The sequence below is a fragment of the Mus musculus genome, chromosome 6 (assembly GCF_000001635.26).
Source record: "Mus musculus strain C57BL/6J chromosome 6, GRCm38.p6 C57BL/6J".
In the NCBI taxonomy this organism is placed as follows: domain Eukaryota; kingdom Metazoa; phylum Chordata; class Mammalia; order Rodentia; family Muridae; genus Mus; species Mus musculus.
Genome location: NC_000072.6, coordinates 87,637,303 through 87,653,702, shown reverse-complemented (window position 1 = coordinate 87,653,702; position 16,400 = coordinate 87,637,303). Strand labels below are relative to the sequence as shown.

The 16,400-nt window shown below is 42.4% G+C and overlaps 1 protein-coding gene and 2 long non-coding RNA genes across 7 annotated transcripts in view; 2 read left to right on the top strand and 1 right to left on the bottom strand.

Moving 5' to 3' along the window:
* The window catches only part of Aplf (aprataxin and PNKP like factor), a 43,813-nt gene that overhangs the window by 18,535 nt on the left and 8,878 nt on the right, over positions 1 to 16,400 (top strand). For all 5 annotated transcript variants that reach the window (NM_001372332.1, NM_024251.4, NM_001170489.1 and 2 more), the window contains exons 7-8: positions 7,352 to 7,689; positions 11,688 to 11,813. In NM_001372332.1, the coding sequence (NP_001359261.1) occupies positions 7,352 to 7,689; positions 11,688 to 11,813 (464 nt within the window). The remainder of the gene's footprint in view (positions 1 to 7,351; positions 7,690 to 11,687; positions 11,814 to 16,400) is intronic.
* On the top strand, positions 3 to 2,614 carry Gm38852. Its single transcript, XR_869226.1, has 2 exons — positions 3 to 912; positions 970 to 2,614. It is a non-coding gene; the product is annotated as a predicted gene, 38852 (long non-coding RNA).
* Positions 13,867 to 15,234, bottom strand: Gm46964. Its single transcript, XR_001785291.2, has 3 exons — positions 15,030 to 15,234; positions 14,742 to 14,812; positions 13,867 to 13,898 (listed from the first exon to the last, which is right to left on the bottom strand). It is a non-coding gene; the product is annotated as a predicted gene, 46964 (long non-coding RNA).

Below are 16,400 nucleotides of genomic sequence, written 5' to 3'. Positions count from 1 at the left end.
TAAAGCTGTGTTGTTTATTTTCTTTGTCTGGTATTTGAAACAGGAATAACTGTTCCTTTCAGCTGTTGGAGAAGATCAAGTGATAAGCATGAATCATGTGCTGGATTTATAAAACAACCTAAGCTGCCTTTTATTTTCTACTTATGTAGATTAAAAACTAGCTCAAATTTTTTGTTTTATTGAAATATAATTTTAATATAGAGGGATAATTTGCATTATAGAATAATATTTCACACTAGAGAAAGGTGGAGACCTCTTAGCACTGGTTTTAATTTGGTCTCTGAAGGCCTGGTTGTGTCCTCTGCGGGCTTCACAGAAGCACTGTGGGTCAGTGTGGCGAGGAGATGGATGGGATCACTCTATTCTGCTGTGGCTTTACGGTGATTGTACGCCTGTCATCCCTCTTTCAGTACAGTCCTCTTGGATGACCCGGCTGAGTTGGCATTCCTCAATACTAGATATTAAAAAGAAACGAGGCCTGATTATTACATGATGTTTTTATTATTTTTTAACTTGGAAGCTATAGCACATTTTGTTAACATAAGCCAGACTTTAAAAACAACAATAATTTTATTTATTTTTTGGGAATTTCGTATAAAAGTATTACCCCCTCATCTCCCATACCCACCCTCCCCATCCTCGTATCCGTAGCCCCCTACCTGAGTTTTCTTCTCCTCTGACCCGTCACGCCCACTGAGTGCGGCACCCAGAGTTAGGAGCGAGGCCTGCACTGACATGCACTTGGTCTACAGGGGTCACATCATTGGAGAGCTGGCCTCCCTCCCAGTCACCACTGCAAGAGCTCCTCACTGCTGAGAGTTCGTGCCCAGCATCTCCCCTCTGTGCTGGCTTCTCGGTAGCCTGAGCTTGCACAGGGCTTGGACCTACTCATGCATTTAGCTTCATTGAGAGGTGGTCCTGAGCTTGCACAGGGCTTGGACCTACTCATGCATTTAGCTTCATTGAGAGGTGCCCCAGGGCAGGAAGCCCGCACATTGTTCTTGCTTCCAGAGTGGTGTCTTAGGTGACTTTCTGCATGGACTTGTAGGCTGAGCTCTGTGGGTCTCTCAGTCTCAGGAAGCCAGGCTGGTCCTTCCTTGAACAGGATCGACTGGGTCATTGAAATGTCAGCAGCTGTCCCTGAGGTCAGTCTCAGTACTACCTTCATGCTCACATCCTCTCCTAGGGGAGAGCAGCACCTCCCTAGCACATCTCCCAGCTAGAGAAGTGGATCCAGTCTCTAAGACTCAATGTCTTCGCTTACTGATGGGGCCAAGTGTAATAAAACAAGATGAATTCTGGCTCATCTCTATGTGCCTTTAAATCTTAATAAAATAGAACTTGTCTTATTTAAGCTTCTAGCCTTCATATACTCTATTTGAACAGTGCGTATCAATTCATTTTGCCTATTTTATAAGAAATTACTTAGTTTCAAAGAGAATTTGTGTTTTAATATGATTTATCATGACTAAGTTTGGTAATTGTAAGAAAAACTTTAGAAGAAGTAAGCAGATCTGAGTTGTTCAAAGTGTTTGTGAGACCTTGATGACATCAGGCGAGTATAGCAGATGCAGGAGGGGCCCGAGGACTCCACTTGGCTGACTGCTCTGCCTTTAAGGGGTTTATTTCTCCCTGCTCAGTAGAAAAGAGGCCCGAGACAGGGAAGGGAATTGGTGGTCATGGTGACATGATGAAGAAATGCAGACTTTGAACTACCTGGGGACAGTGAGGCATTTGACTGGTAGAGTATCTAAGAAGCAAAGCTTCCGAGCCTGATGTTTGAACACTGGGGCTGGGGAAAGGAGAAGGGAAGGCAGGTGCCAGGTTTCCAGCAGTGATCGTAGGTAACATATTAGAGATGTTATGGTAGAGAATCAGAGGTAGGGTTTCAGTTGTGACCTTTTCAGTTTCAGGGAGAGACTTCCCAGGAAGAAATACTTAGCTAGTGTTTGAACCACCAGTCTGAGGCTTGTGTATGAAATGGAATTTTCCACTACTCTCCTGGGAATGTTAATGGATACAGGACTTTTAGGGCAACGTATCAGCATGGTCATTCCTGCCAAGAGCAGCTTGGAAACAACAAATCACCTTGCAGAGGGAAGGTCTTTATTCCACCCCTTGAAATACATTGAAATCAGATGGCAGGAAAGTGCTTCCTAGACAAGCGGATAAACTATTTTAATGGTCTTAAGAGTATATTCTGGTCTTCCTCAAAGGACCACTAGCCTCATGATCTCTGACATCTCAGACACACACCTTTACTTTGTAGGTGATCTTTCTACTGTTACCCTGACTCTAGCCTTTGACCTGTCCATCATATTGTAAGTAAGGAGCGGTGGCAGATGTTAGTAGATCTGATGCTCTCGTTTGCTGTAGGTGCACCTTACATTTTTCCTGTCCCCTTACCCACCAGGTCAGTGTCTTCCTCAAGCCCTGGAGCGTTGGAATTGGCACAGATCAAATTTATGTATCAGCAAACTTAAAAATTACTGTGTGTAATGGATTTTGGGATCATTTATGAATAATTGAAACCAAGAATGTTAAATTCTTGAATGCCAAGGATGCTATATATTAATATTGCATGGAGTTCCATAAAGAACATTATGATTTCCAACTTTTGTGTCTCTTATTTGATTTTTTTTGTTGGGGGGGGGTGGTAGGTGTCTTAGGTCTCTACATAATCCTGGCTGCCCTGGGCTCATTCTGTAGACCAGGATGGCCTAAACTCACAGAGATCTGCCTGCCTTTGCCTCTCAAGTTCTGGATTAAAGGTGCACACCACCATGCCGAGCTGTCTCTATTATTTGAAATCCCCTAATTTATAGTATTGGCATCTGTGATTTTTATGTTTCTTTCTCTCTAAGAAAGCGAGCATGTTGTGCATGTTCTTTGTGAGGAACTAAAGGTTAATTTCTAAGGAAACAGATTCTTTTGTATGTTCCTTGGAACTACAGAGAGTTGGACTATGAAGTCATACATTTCATTCTCTGGTTTTCACTTCTAAATAGCAGAGTAATACAGGCTTATTGAACATCTTATTATTTAATTTAGTCATATTTGCATATATGATTGCAAATAGAATATCCGTAAGCATATTTATTAAAGATAAAAACTTCCATTTGACTCGGCCTTCAGTCCCATTCTTGTACTGATTTTTGTAGCAGTACAAATTCCTCACCTGGATTTATACAGGCAACCACATGCACATATAAAGATGCTGCATTTATTTTCAACATGTCCTTTCTCTAGAACTCAACTTGGCTCATGTGTTGATCTTTCTGTCACAACCTCCCAAGTACTTTGATGATGGGTATGTGCGACTGCACTTGGCTATGAGAATTTTTTTTATTTAATTTTTTTGAGTTTCATGCTTGAATACTATATTTAATAATTTCTACTCCCTTTCCCCACTTCCATTTAAGTTTATGACCTATTCCTCTTTAATTATTGTTAAAAGCACATGCATACGCACAGCCTACATCTAGGGGTGCTTATATGTACGTGTGTTTATGCCTTCCCCCTTGGGAGTGGATGACCTGTCGGAGGACTCATCCCTGGAGAAATCTGATTCTCCCTCTCAGCAGCGGTTGGTTGCCTGTAACTCGTCATAGGAGTGGGGTCTTGTTAATTTTTTTTTATTCATGTTGGCATATTAAATGGTCTCATTTAGGCAACCGCATTGTTGAGGTTTTGTGGGTAGTTTCCCTGTCATGTCTAGTAGACATTGTCTTGTGGCAGGATTTATGGTCCTCTGCCTCTTACAGTCTTTCATGACTTCCCTGAGCCTTAGGTGTAGGAGTCGGGTCTGGGTAACCCACTGTCACTTGTCTGCATTCTGATGGTGGATGTCTGTAATAGTCAATATCTGCTGCAAAAATCTTTGATGGGGTGTGGTGGTGTGAGAGATGACTTAAAGCATTAAACACCAGCACACAATGACATTGTTCTCTATTTAAAAACAGGCTTTAGAGGGGCTAGAAAGATGCCTCAGTGGGTAAGAACACTTACTCTAAAGCATGAGAACCCAAGTTCAAATCTCCAGCACCCACAGCTTCACTTGCCTGTCACCCCAACATTGGAGGGAAGGGATGGGCTGACCCTGAGAGTTCTCTGGCCAGCAGCTTAGCCAAAAAGGCAGATTTTAGATCCAGGGATATTCCTATTTTGAGCTAGTGGTGTGAAGAGTAAGAGGGAAAGATGTCACAGGTCTTGCTCTGGTCTCTGCATGCACTTCTGACCAAGCCCGCTCAGTCAGTCAGCGGGTTCTCCAGTGCCAGCCAAAGGGTTCTCCAGCGCTGGAATGAGGATTAAAAAGAAAAAGGACAGTTAGACAACATTGTAGTATGACCCCAGTCAATTCTGAGACTGAAGGCAAGTTTAATTTTCCCAATCCACTTTTTATGCCATTTTAATTACATGCAAGTATTAAGGGTGAGCAGTACAATAAGGAACTAGAAAGACAATAGTCAAGGAACAAGTAAGACGATAAACACAAAGCCCCATGAACACTCTGGTGGTAGCTGTTTCTAAGGATGATCAAGATATCTGAGCCTACTTCTTTGTTCTACCCTAAAACCAGATTCTTACTGCCTTGTCCTTGGCCAGTGTCGGATCCCTGCCTGAACTTACTTCTTTGTCATGCTCCAGTGTCAGGTCCTAACTTAGCTTACTTCCTTGTCATGGCCAATGTCAGACTCCTGCCAAGCAGCACCCCAAAAGGCTCTCCGCAACCCCTTGAGACACATCAGTAAAATAAAGCCACCTTTTCAAAGTAAGCCTGCCATGCCACCATTAGTTCAGCATCTCCACAATATTTTATAGAAAGGATGTATTCTAATTTATTTTATCATTTTCCAATGTGTTTCTTTGTTCCGAAATCAATTGTATAAGACGTTGAATGGGATTGTTTCTCCCCACCCCCAGCTTCTGCTGGAACCAAAGTATCCAATGTTTGGAAGGAACGCTAGCTAGCGGTGAGACTCCCCCCTGGCCTGGAGCATGGGCCTGAGAGCTGTTTACCCTTTCGCCTCCAAGCTTGTGCAGAGGTTGCCAAGAAGCTGGATCCTTCAAGGCCCAGGGGAGCACGGTGCTTCTGAGAATCCCTTCCTCCCTTTCTAAGGATGGAGAATGACTTGCAGAACCTAAAAATGCCACAGGAACAATAATCTAACAAGGTCTGGGCTATTAGCTCGGCCACCAGACTTACTGACTTGCCCACTGCTGAACAGGGATGAAGGAAACGGGGGAGAACTTGGAAATAGTGTATGGTGTAGAGGGATGTAGCATAAAGATGCCACCATCCAACTGACTGTTTTCAATAGATGATCTGCTGCTGTGCAGAGCCGTGATAAGACCCACACTCCACCAAGAGTGTGAGTAGCCAGTATGAGTAGTATTTTGAAGTTACACATTCTTTTAAAAATATTGAAACATTTAAATAATTAGTTCAAAAGAAATCATGTGAGTAATATGTTAAGAAATTTGAAATGTTAGCAATCTATTAGTACTAAAATCACTTATTGCCAGATGGCAGTCAACGGCCTCAAACCTTTACTTAGAAATGGAGGTGAACATTCATGTGTTTGGTGTGTGCTCCGTCCACACATCTTTGACAAGTTTCACAAGGAGGCTTGTGTTAAATGAGCAATGTTTCTACGCCACAGAAAGTGGAGTACTTATGAGATCATTTTTTAAGGCTAGGCTAACTCATTATGCTGGTGGGCAGAACAAATTAAACAGAACAAATTAAAAAGTGGTGATTAGACTATCTTCTTGGTTCAGTGTACTTTTTTTGTCAATATTTTTAATTTTTGAGAATTTTGTGAGTGTAATACTGATCATAATTACTCCCCCCTTCCAACTCCTCCAGGATACCCTGTACCCCCTCTCAAAGTCATGTTCTTCTCCTTCTCCTCCCTTCTTTTATTGTTTATTATAATATAACCTAGTGAATCCAGCTAGTGTTGTCTATATGCACATGGGCAAAGCGCTAACCACCCGGATGTGGGCAACCTTCAGGAGGCTCACCTCTAAAGAAAAGCGATTCCCTCAGTAAGCTGTGTCCGGCCTGGAGCTCCTCACTTAGGAGTAGGACCTTATAAACCGGATGGCGTCCACCCATGCAGGGATACTGACTAGTGCGGTCAGTCTTGTGCAGGCAGCCATGACGTGAGCGTTCATAAGTGTATGCTCCTGTCATGTCCAGAAGACCCTGCTTCACAGGAGTCCTCTCTGCCCTCACAGTCTTCCAACCCTCTCTTCTGCAGTGTTCCCTGAGCCTTGGGCATAGGGGTTGGATTGTAGATGTCTCACCAGAGGGTGAGATCTCAGTCACTTACTCTTCGCCCTCTGCCCGGCTGTAGTTAATTAGAAGAGAAGCCCCTTTGATGAGAAGAGCAGTAATCTGTAGGCATAAGGATCAACTTTATAAAGCAGTTGTATATTTTATCCATTTAATAAGATGGTGGTTGGCAGCTCTCTAGGCTTAACTGGCTAACCTGACACTTTTATCAGACGATGTCAAAGGAAAGTCGCTTGCTTTCTGCGGCTGGTGATTGCGTTCGTTCCCTCACACCCATTCTTCTGTAGACACGAGCCAGTTTTGCCATTCTGCCCTGTGAGGAATATCATGGTTTAGAGAGAAGTTACAAGGTCGCTTTCAATAGATTAGAAGGACAATAATACCCTGTAAGAGCTTCTTGAGTGAGATTATGTGACAGTGAACTAGAGTATCTTCCCGTAGCTGGGTGATGGTGGCGCACGCCTTTAATCCCAGCACTTGGGAGGCAGAGGCAGGCACGTGTCTGTGAGGTCCAGGCCAGCCTGGTCTACATAGTGAGTTTCAAGATAGCCAGGGCTACACAGTAAGACCCTGTCTCAGAAAATAAGAAAAAAGCAAAGCCAAAGCAGCAGCAAGAAGAAATGGAGCATCGTCTCACGTTTCCTTTGTCTGTCTTCTGTTTTTACTAAATACCTGACATAGTTGTAAAGGTTCACTATAGCTGTAAATTGATATTGTAAGAACTACAAATTGTTAAAAAGTTTCTAAACTAAAAGCAGAAAATGGTATCATTAGTTACTTTAAAATAAGCTTAAAAGTTTTAGGCATTTTTTTGTATCATGGAACTTGTTTTTTTGTCCTCTTAAACTTTAATTTATATATTTCTTTTTTTTTTTTTTAATTTTTGGTGTTTTGGGGCAGGGTTTCTCTGTGTAACCTAGGGTGCCCAGGAACTCTCTCTGTTAGGGCACACTGACCTTGAACTCAGAGATTGGTGGGATTAAAGACGAGTGCCACCACTGCCCGACATTTGCCTTTTTTAATGATGCCTTTTCTGTATTTCTTTTACAGAATGTTCCAGAATCATCATCTTCAAACATAGTAAAGGACCCAGATGTGGATATTGTGAAGACAAATAAACAGAAGGACGGGATTTTAATAGAGGAACTTGGTGAGGTCTCTAAACATAAAGCCGCCACCAAACCAACCACAAATGAAGAGGGCGAGAGTTGTGCACGTGTCCAAAGCAAGTCACCTCCTGAGAAATCTCAAGGATGCCATCCTGAGTCTAGCTCTGCTCCCTCCAGTCCTGATGCTTTGCACACAGACACAGCTGACCCAGTGCTGGGCTGTTCAGAAGAAAGCAAGGTCCGGAGGACGGCCTGCATGTATGGGGCCAACTGCTACAGGTAAGGAGGACCTGCAGGCGGCACCTCAGCCCATTCTTCTATGCCATTCCACCCTGTGTGTATTAAAAGCTTAATGAACCATTGCCTTCCGGTCAGTGCTTTGTGCATTCTGCTAAGTCCGGCCAGAAGCTTTTAGGATGCAATGGGGACTTAAATGTTTTATGTGTAGACATGCTGACTAATGCAAGGGCCCAAATACTGGGGAATCCAGACTTAAATACCTGCTTACTTAGTATCTTAATTTTAAAGAGATGCTTTTGGAAATAATTATTGTACTCATCTACTAAGGTGATTTTAGATTGTGTTTAGGCATTGTATTATATTTAATTATTTTCTTCACATTTGTCTATAAGATAGACATTTTTCTACTTTGAAAATTAGGAAAATGAGATTTTTATGATATTCATTGATATGATTTATGATATGCGATGACATTTCATGCATTCAAATCATAATCTTAGTTTGAGAGTGTGGCATAGCCTGTAAGGTTTCTGGCAGCATGTGCTAGTTGGTCTGTTTCCGTTGTTTGCCATCCTGCCTGCCAAGCTGTGTCTGCTGTGCACCCGGTGCTGTGTGCTGTGCACGTGTGTCCACAGTGCTGTGCATGCGTGTGAACAGTGCTGTACACGTGTGCGCAGCATCTGTTCACCATAGATTCTGTTCATTTCTCTTTTTTATCCCCCTCTTTAAAACACATTGTCATTTTAGAATTAGAGTAGCTGTATTTTTCACTTTCAACTGTTTTGAGTTTTAGATTTATACATAATATTGTCTGTGGAATATCCTTGTGCCTAGAATATAATGTAAAAATCTACAGCAGATTATAAACCATCTCTTACTTTGGATTTTGAAAAGTCCTGTTTTGCGTTTGTGTTAGTTGGCTAAAGTGGCCATAAGGGAACACCACAGACTGGTGTACCTCACTTAGAGATTGGCCTTCTCTCTGTCCTGGACGTTAGAAGTGCTAGGTTCCAGACCTCGCAAGCCTGGCTTCCCTTCTTGCCAACGTTGAGGGTGGCTGCTTCCTCGGTGCCTTTTCTCGACAGGGCATCCTCTGGGGTCTCGTCCTCACCTAGGAAGATGCCAGGCACTGTGTTGGGGCCTCAGCATTATGGCCTCACTGAGCCTTAATTATCTCTCTCATAGGTACATTGTGTACATTGGAGTTTAGCACTTTCAGCACAGGGGTCTTGAGGGGACACAAAGTCAATGAATAGCAGGATTCAACCCTGTCATTTCCTTTTGTTAAAAGGGGTAAATGTTTTTTCAAATAAAAATTTATTTACTTATACTTTATAATGATGTTAGTTTTAATCACTCTTAGCTTTAGGCAGTAACTAACTTCTCATAGTTTTGAAATAAAGAATGCCTGAAATTTTTTTAAATCAAAATGTTTGTATTTGTAACAAAGAGAAGAAGTAACTTTCATTGAAATGTTTATATTTATGAACAAGGTGGGGGGAGAATGGCATTTTGAATTTGAGATATACCCCATACCCACACATGTACATATCTATAAAATCATTACAAAAATCTACCTGTTCTTCAGCCTCCGTGTTATTGCTGTAAACTCTCCCTTCTATCAAATGGATAGTGTTCCAAGTCTCTATATTTTCTAAATTTACGTTCCTCTTTGTTTTGTGTTTTAAATTTTTAAAAATTAATATACAAATGGGGTTTACTATGATATTTGCATATATTTTATTATAATTTATTATAATGTATCCCCTCTGATGTCCTCTGTGCTCCTTTTTGTTTTCTGTTTTTGTTTTTGTTTTTTTGTTTGTTTGTTTTTGTCCTTTTTGTTTTCTGAGACAAAGTCTTCCTATATATGGTATAGGTCTGGCTGTCCTGGAACTTGCTGTGAAGGCCAGGCTGGCTTCGAACTCACAGAGATCCTCCTGCCTCTGACTCCGAGTTCTGGGCTTAAAGGCATGCACCACCATGCCCAGCTCTCTGTGCAACTCTTACCTCCCCTAACTTGCTGGTTCCTTCCCTTCCCAAATAACCCCTTCCTGCTCTCGTTCCACGGCTGTTACCTCACCCTGACTCTTTCACTTCTGCCTGAAGATCCACTCCCTCTTCAGCCTCTTTGTAGTTTAATGGCCCGAAACGCCTGTCCTCCCTGCCCCTGCCCCCTAGTATAGGTTCCATATCTGAGAAAAGTGTAGTATTTGTCCATCTCTGTCTAACTCATTTCACATAACACGATGGTTTGCAGTTCCCTCCATTTCTCTGCAAATGGTATGATGCTTACAATGTGGTTCTCATAAGTATGCAGTAGAATTCCCTAGAGACCACAGAACATTATTGTTGTTAATGATCAAATGCAGAAACAAGGAAAAGCCAACTGCCTTTTCTTAAGCATGCATTACATCTTCATGAATTTTATATTGGCATTAAAGAGTATATAAGGGCCAGTAGGATGACTCAATGGCTATGCTAGATAATTCTTTTTGTTGTTGTCGTCATCATCATCATCATTAATTTTGTCGACTGGACACAAGCTAGAGTCATTTGAGAGGAGGGAGCCTCAATTGAGAAATAATACCTCCATGAAGTTGGGCTATGGGTGAGACTGTGAGACATTTTCTTGATTGATTGCTGTGTGATGGCTCAGCACATTGTGGGCAGTGTCAACCCTGGGCAGGTGGTCTTGAGTTGTATAAGAAAGCAGGCTGAGCAAGCCTTGAAGGGTGAGCAAGCCAGTAAGCAACATTCCTGCCCTGATTCCTTCCAGGATGAAGTGTGACCTTCTTAGGTTGTGAGTGGAGATAAACCCATTTATCCTCAAGTTAATGTTTGGTCATGACATCTTATCACAGCAATAGAAAGCAAACCAAGACAGTGGGTAAAGGCACTTGCCACCAAGCCTTATGACCTGAGTTGGGTCCCTAAAACACACATAGTCCAGGGAAAGAGTGAACTCCCCCTCCCCCATATAGATAAATAAATAAACGTAAAGAAGATTTTTTTTAAAGATGTTAAGATGTTATTTATAATATGTGAAAAGACATTTTCACTGTTATCTTAAATAAACAAGTGTACTTTTCTTATTTCTCATTTTAAATTTATACAGGGCAATCCCCCCACATAATCAGAGGGCACTCAAATTCTAGTAATAAATTTTAAGGCCATAAGAGAGGCCGGAACCAAAGAGTTTGGAAAATAGTTTTAGAAAACAGGATAGTATACTTTGTGTAGGCAAAAGAGTTTAAAGATCAGAAACATTGGGTCTTTCTAGAATGTTGAATGTTTTTATCTTAGCATAGGATGCACGGTCTTTTAAGGCTATAGATGCTTATGTTTGTTGTATACCTACATGAACAATATAATGCTTACAATCGACCTTTTATACATGTCACTGATCATGTGACACTGAGAGTCCTGGGCTGACTCAGTGTTCCTGCTCGAGAGAGGAAGGGACCTGGGAAAATGAAGCCCATACTGAAATGGACCAAAGTCTCATGCGGTAGGCGACTTTATTCAGAACCCTAGACAGTGTGTACTGTGGGGTAAGAAAGGCCACAGGAGTTACGTTCTCGAGAGTTCAGTCTGAACACAATTACAAGAACTGGCTGCACACGGCGAAAACGTGTTTCCATAGAGGTAGAAAGGATATTCTAAACATTTCATTGACTGGCAGCTGCAAGCAATAATGAGTGATTGGAAGTAACCTCACTCTTACCTGCTACACCTGGGAGGAGCACAGACGCACCTTCAAGATCAGTTCTGTGTTTTGAATAAACTGAAACTACAAGACTCTGTTTCCTCGCAGTGTTTGTTCTCACAGGACGGCGTTCCTGGACCATTTTCCAGCAACCAGATGTCAAGTTGGTGGACAACATGGCATGGGGATCTCACCTGTGTTTACGTCATCAACATGGGAATTTGGTTTCTTTCTGGAATAAAGATACTGGTTGGCCTCGCTCACAGCCATTACAAACCCATAGCTTCCTATTGTTTTTCCTCTGACAGCAAGTTTATCGTCCTCACAGGAGGAACCCCCTCCACTTTCAACACTTCAGCCACCCTGGTGACAGTGACTATGGAGAGGTACATGGCACAGATGAAGGTGTGATTGGTGACAGGCCCGAGTGTCCCTATGGAGCGTCTTGTTACAGGTAAGGAGGCTGCGCCATGTGGCTGCCCTTCTCCCTAATCGCTTCTTAGCCAGCTCAGACGGCCTGACTGGAGCCCCCATCTCAAGCCTACAGCATAGATTTTATTAAGTTTATGTGGAACACAGAGTTTCTCTCATGTAACCCTAAATTGTTGTTAATCTTATAGGTAACTGAAGTTTTTCTGTATTTCTGTCTAAAATGCAATCAGGTTAACTTATAAGACATCCTAATACATGTTCTATGAAGACTCTGAGGTGTGATATAAGCCTACTGGGGATTTAATTTCTATTTCTGCTTCCTCAACTTCTACTAATCTACTCCTCTTGCCAACACCCAGAACTCAGGCACAGCTGAAGAACTCGGGAGCCTTCCCTTTGCTCGTTCATGCTGTCGCCTCCTCCTCAGGCTGAGTAGACCTCTCCACACCACAGTCTTTCTTGACCAGAATGTCTCCCCACCCAGGCAGCATGCACGTTACATTGACAGAAAGGAGTCTTGGTATTTTGAAACCTTGTTTATTAGGTGAATGAACTTGAACTTAACCAAAGTACAAAATCAAGTACAAAACAAACCTAAGGAACTCTACTGCAGACAGCGGTTTGTTTCTAGGTGATCTTGAGTACAGGTTACAGACTGAATCTTCTGGCTACCATAAAGTTGATGCAGATAGCCTGTTTGTACTGAGCAGAGCAGGGCACTTACGCATGTATTCTGCAAATGCTCCAAGCTAGTTTCTGTGGAGATTTGATTGTGTATTGTGGTGTTTTTCAGATTTTCCACATCCTTACTGATTTTATTCTGTTGTTTTTGTTACTAGGAAACAATTTTTAAATCTCTTAATTTGTATGTTTATCTTTTTTACTTAATCCTGTCAGGTTTTTCTAGTCTCAAAAACTTAAGAAACTCACTGAAAAAGCCATAAAAATGGACATTTAAATCAGAGCCTCTTCCACATTGGTGATATTTAGGCGCTTTTCAAAGCTCCCGTGGGTGGGGGTTATTTGCCCAATTTCACGTTTTGCAAGTTCATTTTTGGTGTTTAGAAAAGCTGCTCTTTTGACGTTGATTTTATGGCCTGCTGCTTTGCTGAAGCTTTCCATTGTAAGTCTCCTGGTGGAGTTGTAGGGTCTCCTAAAGAGAGGACCATGTCAGTGACACAGAGGGATAGTTTAAAAAGAGGACCACATCACTTACATAGACGAATAATTTGATTTCTTCCTCCCCCATTTGTGTGCCTTTTATTTCTTTCTCTTGCCCTATTATCCTGAGATTTCACACATAATGAATAAGAGTTGGGAGTGAACAGCCTTTCTTGTGACTGACTTTAGTTTTTCCTCAGTCAGCATGATGTTATCGTTGGGTCACGGTGGACTCAATACTGTGTGGATTTCATTTAAGCAGACATGGGTCTTGGAGCCCGCACAGCATGCAGGTGCTGGGGAAGCTGTCTTCCTGGCTCTGGATCATGCCTCAGAGATTGGGGGGTGGGGTGGGCCACTGAAAGTTTCCTGTTTGAGCTTTGGAAGTCATGGGTTCCTGCGCTGTCCTGTGCCCAGGAATCCTTAGAAGAATCAGTGCTGAACCACTGGGTCTACACTGGGCCTACAGCACTGGCCAAGCTACCAGGGAGGGAGGGTGAGTTAAGACTGCAGAGAGCCCTGTGAAGATAACCAGGTCTCGGAGGAAGCGGAAGCTCCTTTCCACCAGAGGCATCAAGTAGACAGGCCCTCTGAGTTCCAGGGAGAGGGGGGGGGGTGGGGGTGGAAGGAAGAGACTAGATGCAGGAGTGACCGTGGAGCTGCAGTGCTGGTCACTGCGTCCTGTCTATGACACTGCATCTTCATCTTCCCTTTGAAAGTTACAGTCCCGTCCATCTCAGCCTGCCATCCTTTAGCTGCCTGTCGTAGGGTTTTACTGATGTGAACAGACACCATGACTAAGGCAACAACTCTTACAAAGGACAACATTTTAGTTGGGGCTGGCTTACAGGTTCAGAGGTTCAGTCCAGTATTATCAAGACAGGAACATGGCAGCATCCAGGCAGACATGGTGCTGGAGAAGGACCTGAGAATTCTACATCTTGTTCTGAAGGCAAACAAGAAGGAGTGAGATTGGCATCCTCAGGCAGCTAGGAGGAAGCTCTCAAAACCCACCCCCACAGTGACACACTTCCTCCAGCAAAGCCACACCTACTACAACATGGCCACACCTCCAAGTAGTGGTACTCCCTGGACCAAGAATATTTAATCCAGCATATTCCACTCCCTGGCCCCCATAGGCTTGTTCAAACATAAGTCTATGTGGGCCATACCTAAATGTAGCATAATGCAAAATATATTTAATCCAACTTCCAAAGTCCCCATAGTCTATAGCAGTCTCAAAGTTCAAAGTCTTTTCTGAGGTTCATTCAATCACTTAACTGTGATCCCCTATAAAGTCAAAGATCAAAAAGCAGATCACAGGATATATATATAGATATCACGGGATATACATTACCATTATAAAATGTCATAGTGAATAAATACTGTGACAAGACTAAAAGTCAGCTGAGCAAACTGCAAATTCTGCATCTCTGTGTCTGATGTCAAAGCTTTCAGACCCCACACTCACAGTGACACACTTCCTCCAACAAGGCCACACCTTCAAGTAGTGCCACTCACTGGGCCAAGCATATTCAAACCACCACACTGTCCCTGGGTCAGTTCTTTTCCTTGCTTTTAAAGCCAAACATTTAGTTACTTGAAATTTCTAAACCAGACTTTGAGGGACACTCCAGTAATAAATAGCTAAGATCATGTTTAACTTTTCAATAATCTTATTCAACTATTATTAAAGGAAAAATGCCAAAAATGACTGCCTGAAACAAACATATTCATAGGGAAAGACCACGTTAAGTTTCAAGTAGTCCATGTAGAACATGATACTTACCACCTGAGTTGTAGTTCAGTGGTTAGGGTACTTGTCTGGCATGCTCGAGTCTCTGGGTTTGAGTCACAGCACTTCTAAAGGGAGGGAGAGAGGAAGGGAGGGGAGAGGAGAGGGGAGAAGATGAACATTTGTCAGTGGCCTACTCATTCATTTTTGTAGGTTTGAAATTTTTAAAATAATAACTAACAAAAGTCCTCAGGTGCCCAGCAGTGGTTCTAGAGTGAAGATAGATCTCACGTGTTCATGCCCTGCTGTGCGGTTCCTTCCCCCGCGCCCACACTGACTGACCTTTCACTGAGCACTGAGTTTACAAGTCTGTGACTTGCACCAGCGTGTTCAGTAGGGAAGGCATTGCTGAAGCTTTTCCGTTTGCGGCTCCCTGAAGCACATGTCAGTTGTTCATTTTTCCTCAAGCTTAGAGTTTCCGTTCAAGCAGGAGGTCAGACCTGGGTTAATTACCACACACACAGCCTTGTGCAGACGCTGTGTTCCCGTCTGCACACCTGTTGAGTTATGACCTAATTAGCTGTACACTTGCACTCCTGAACTGCCTGCTGCCCACCCACAGGAAAAGATAGGAAGAAGGAGATGCTGTGAAGAAGCGCCAGACACCTGGCACAGGGCTGGCCTGTAGCAGGCAGTCTGACTGACTCTGGATCTGCTAAGGACAGAGCCTCCCACCCACCAAGCTGCAGCTTCAGCGGCATGTGGGCTCTGTGGACACTCTCCTCAGGCTGGGAGACTGAAGCTTATCTTGTGGGACGTGTTTGCCCGAATCTGATGGGATGCCCTGCCCCTGCGTTAGTCTTTTCCCTCTTTTCAGTAGTAAGGTTCCCACCATAGAATCTTTACTTTCCTGGAGAGTCTGTAGAGGATGTTTGGTGGTGGGGGGTTTTAAATCAAATTTAAGTTGCTCTGGAGTGGGCAGGAGATCTAACGTGCTTTTTTTTTTTTTCTTTGTGTTGTTCAATATGCTAGTCAGATTTCCTATAATTTAACTAAATTAACCAAAATCAAATACATTCAAAATCCAGTTTCTCAGTTCCAGTGTCCACATGCGGCTGTTTAGTGTGCTGGATAGCACACAGAGAGATTGTTACAGAGATTTTAGGGATTTCAGTTACTGTGACTCTTAAAATTAGCATTAAATTCTGTCAAGAAAATAGGTCTGTCATTACAACTTACATGCAACAACATTGTATTTTTCTAAATCTCATTACTTAAAGTTATGTTTTTATAATAACTTCCTATTGCCTTGAATAAAGAAAATTCCTGGAACAAATACAAAGTATTAGGTAATGCTAAAGCTCAGGAAACAATTATTTATAAAGCAGATGGTTCCACATAATTAGAAATTTTGCTTTACTCAGTAGTGTCAGAGGCACAGAAGAGAAAAACATAATACTTTAAACGTATAATTTTATTATGGAACATTTTAACAGTATACACGGTCTTAGCTGATAAAAAAAGAAAAAGTGCCTTTACAGTGCTGCTGTAATTTATAAACGGAAGCTTTACTCATCTGATAGTTATGAAGCTCTTAAATACAGTTCATTAACTTGTCTGTCCTCTCTATACTGTTATTTCTTGGGTTCAAAAGCACTAACCCTGGCGTGGGATGCACATTCAGTAAATACTCTAACGAGAAGGCAAATACTA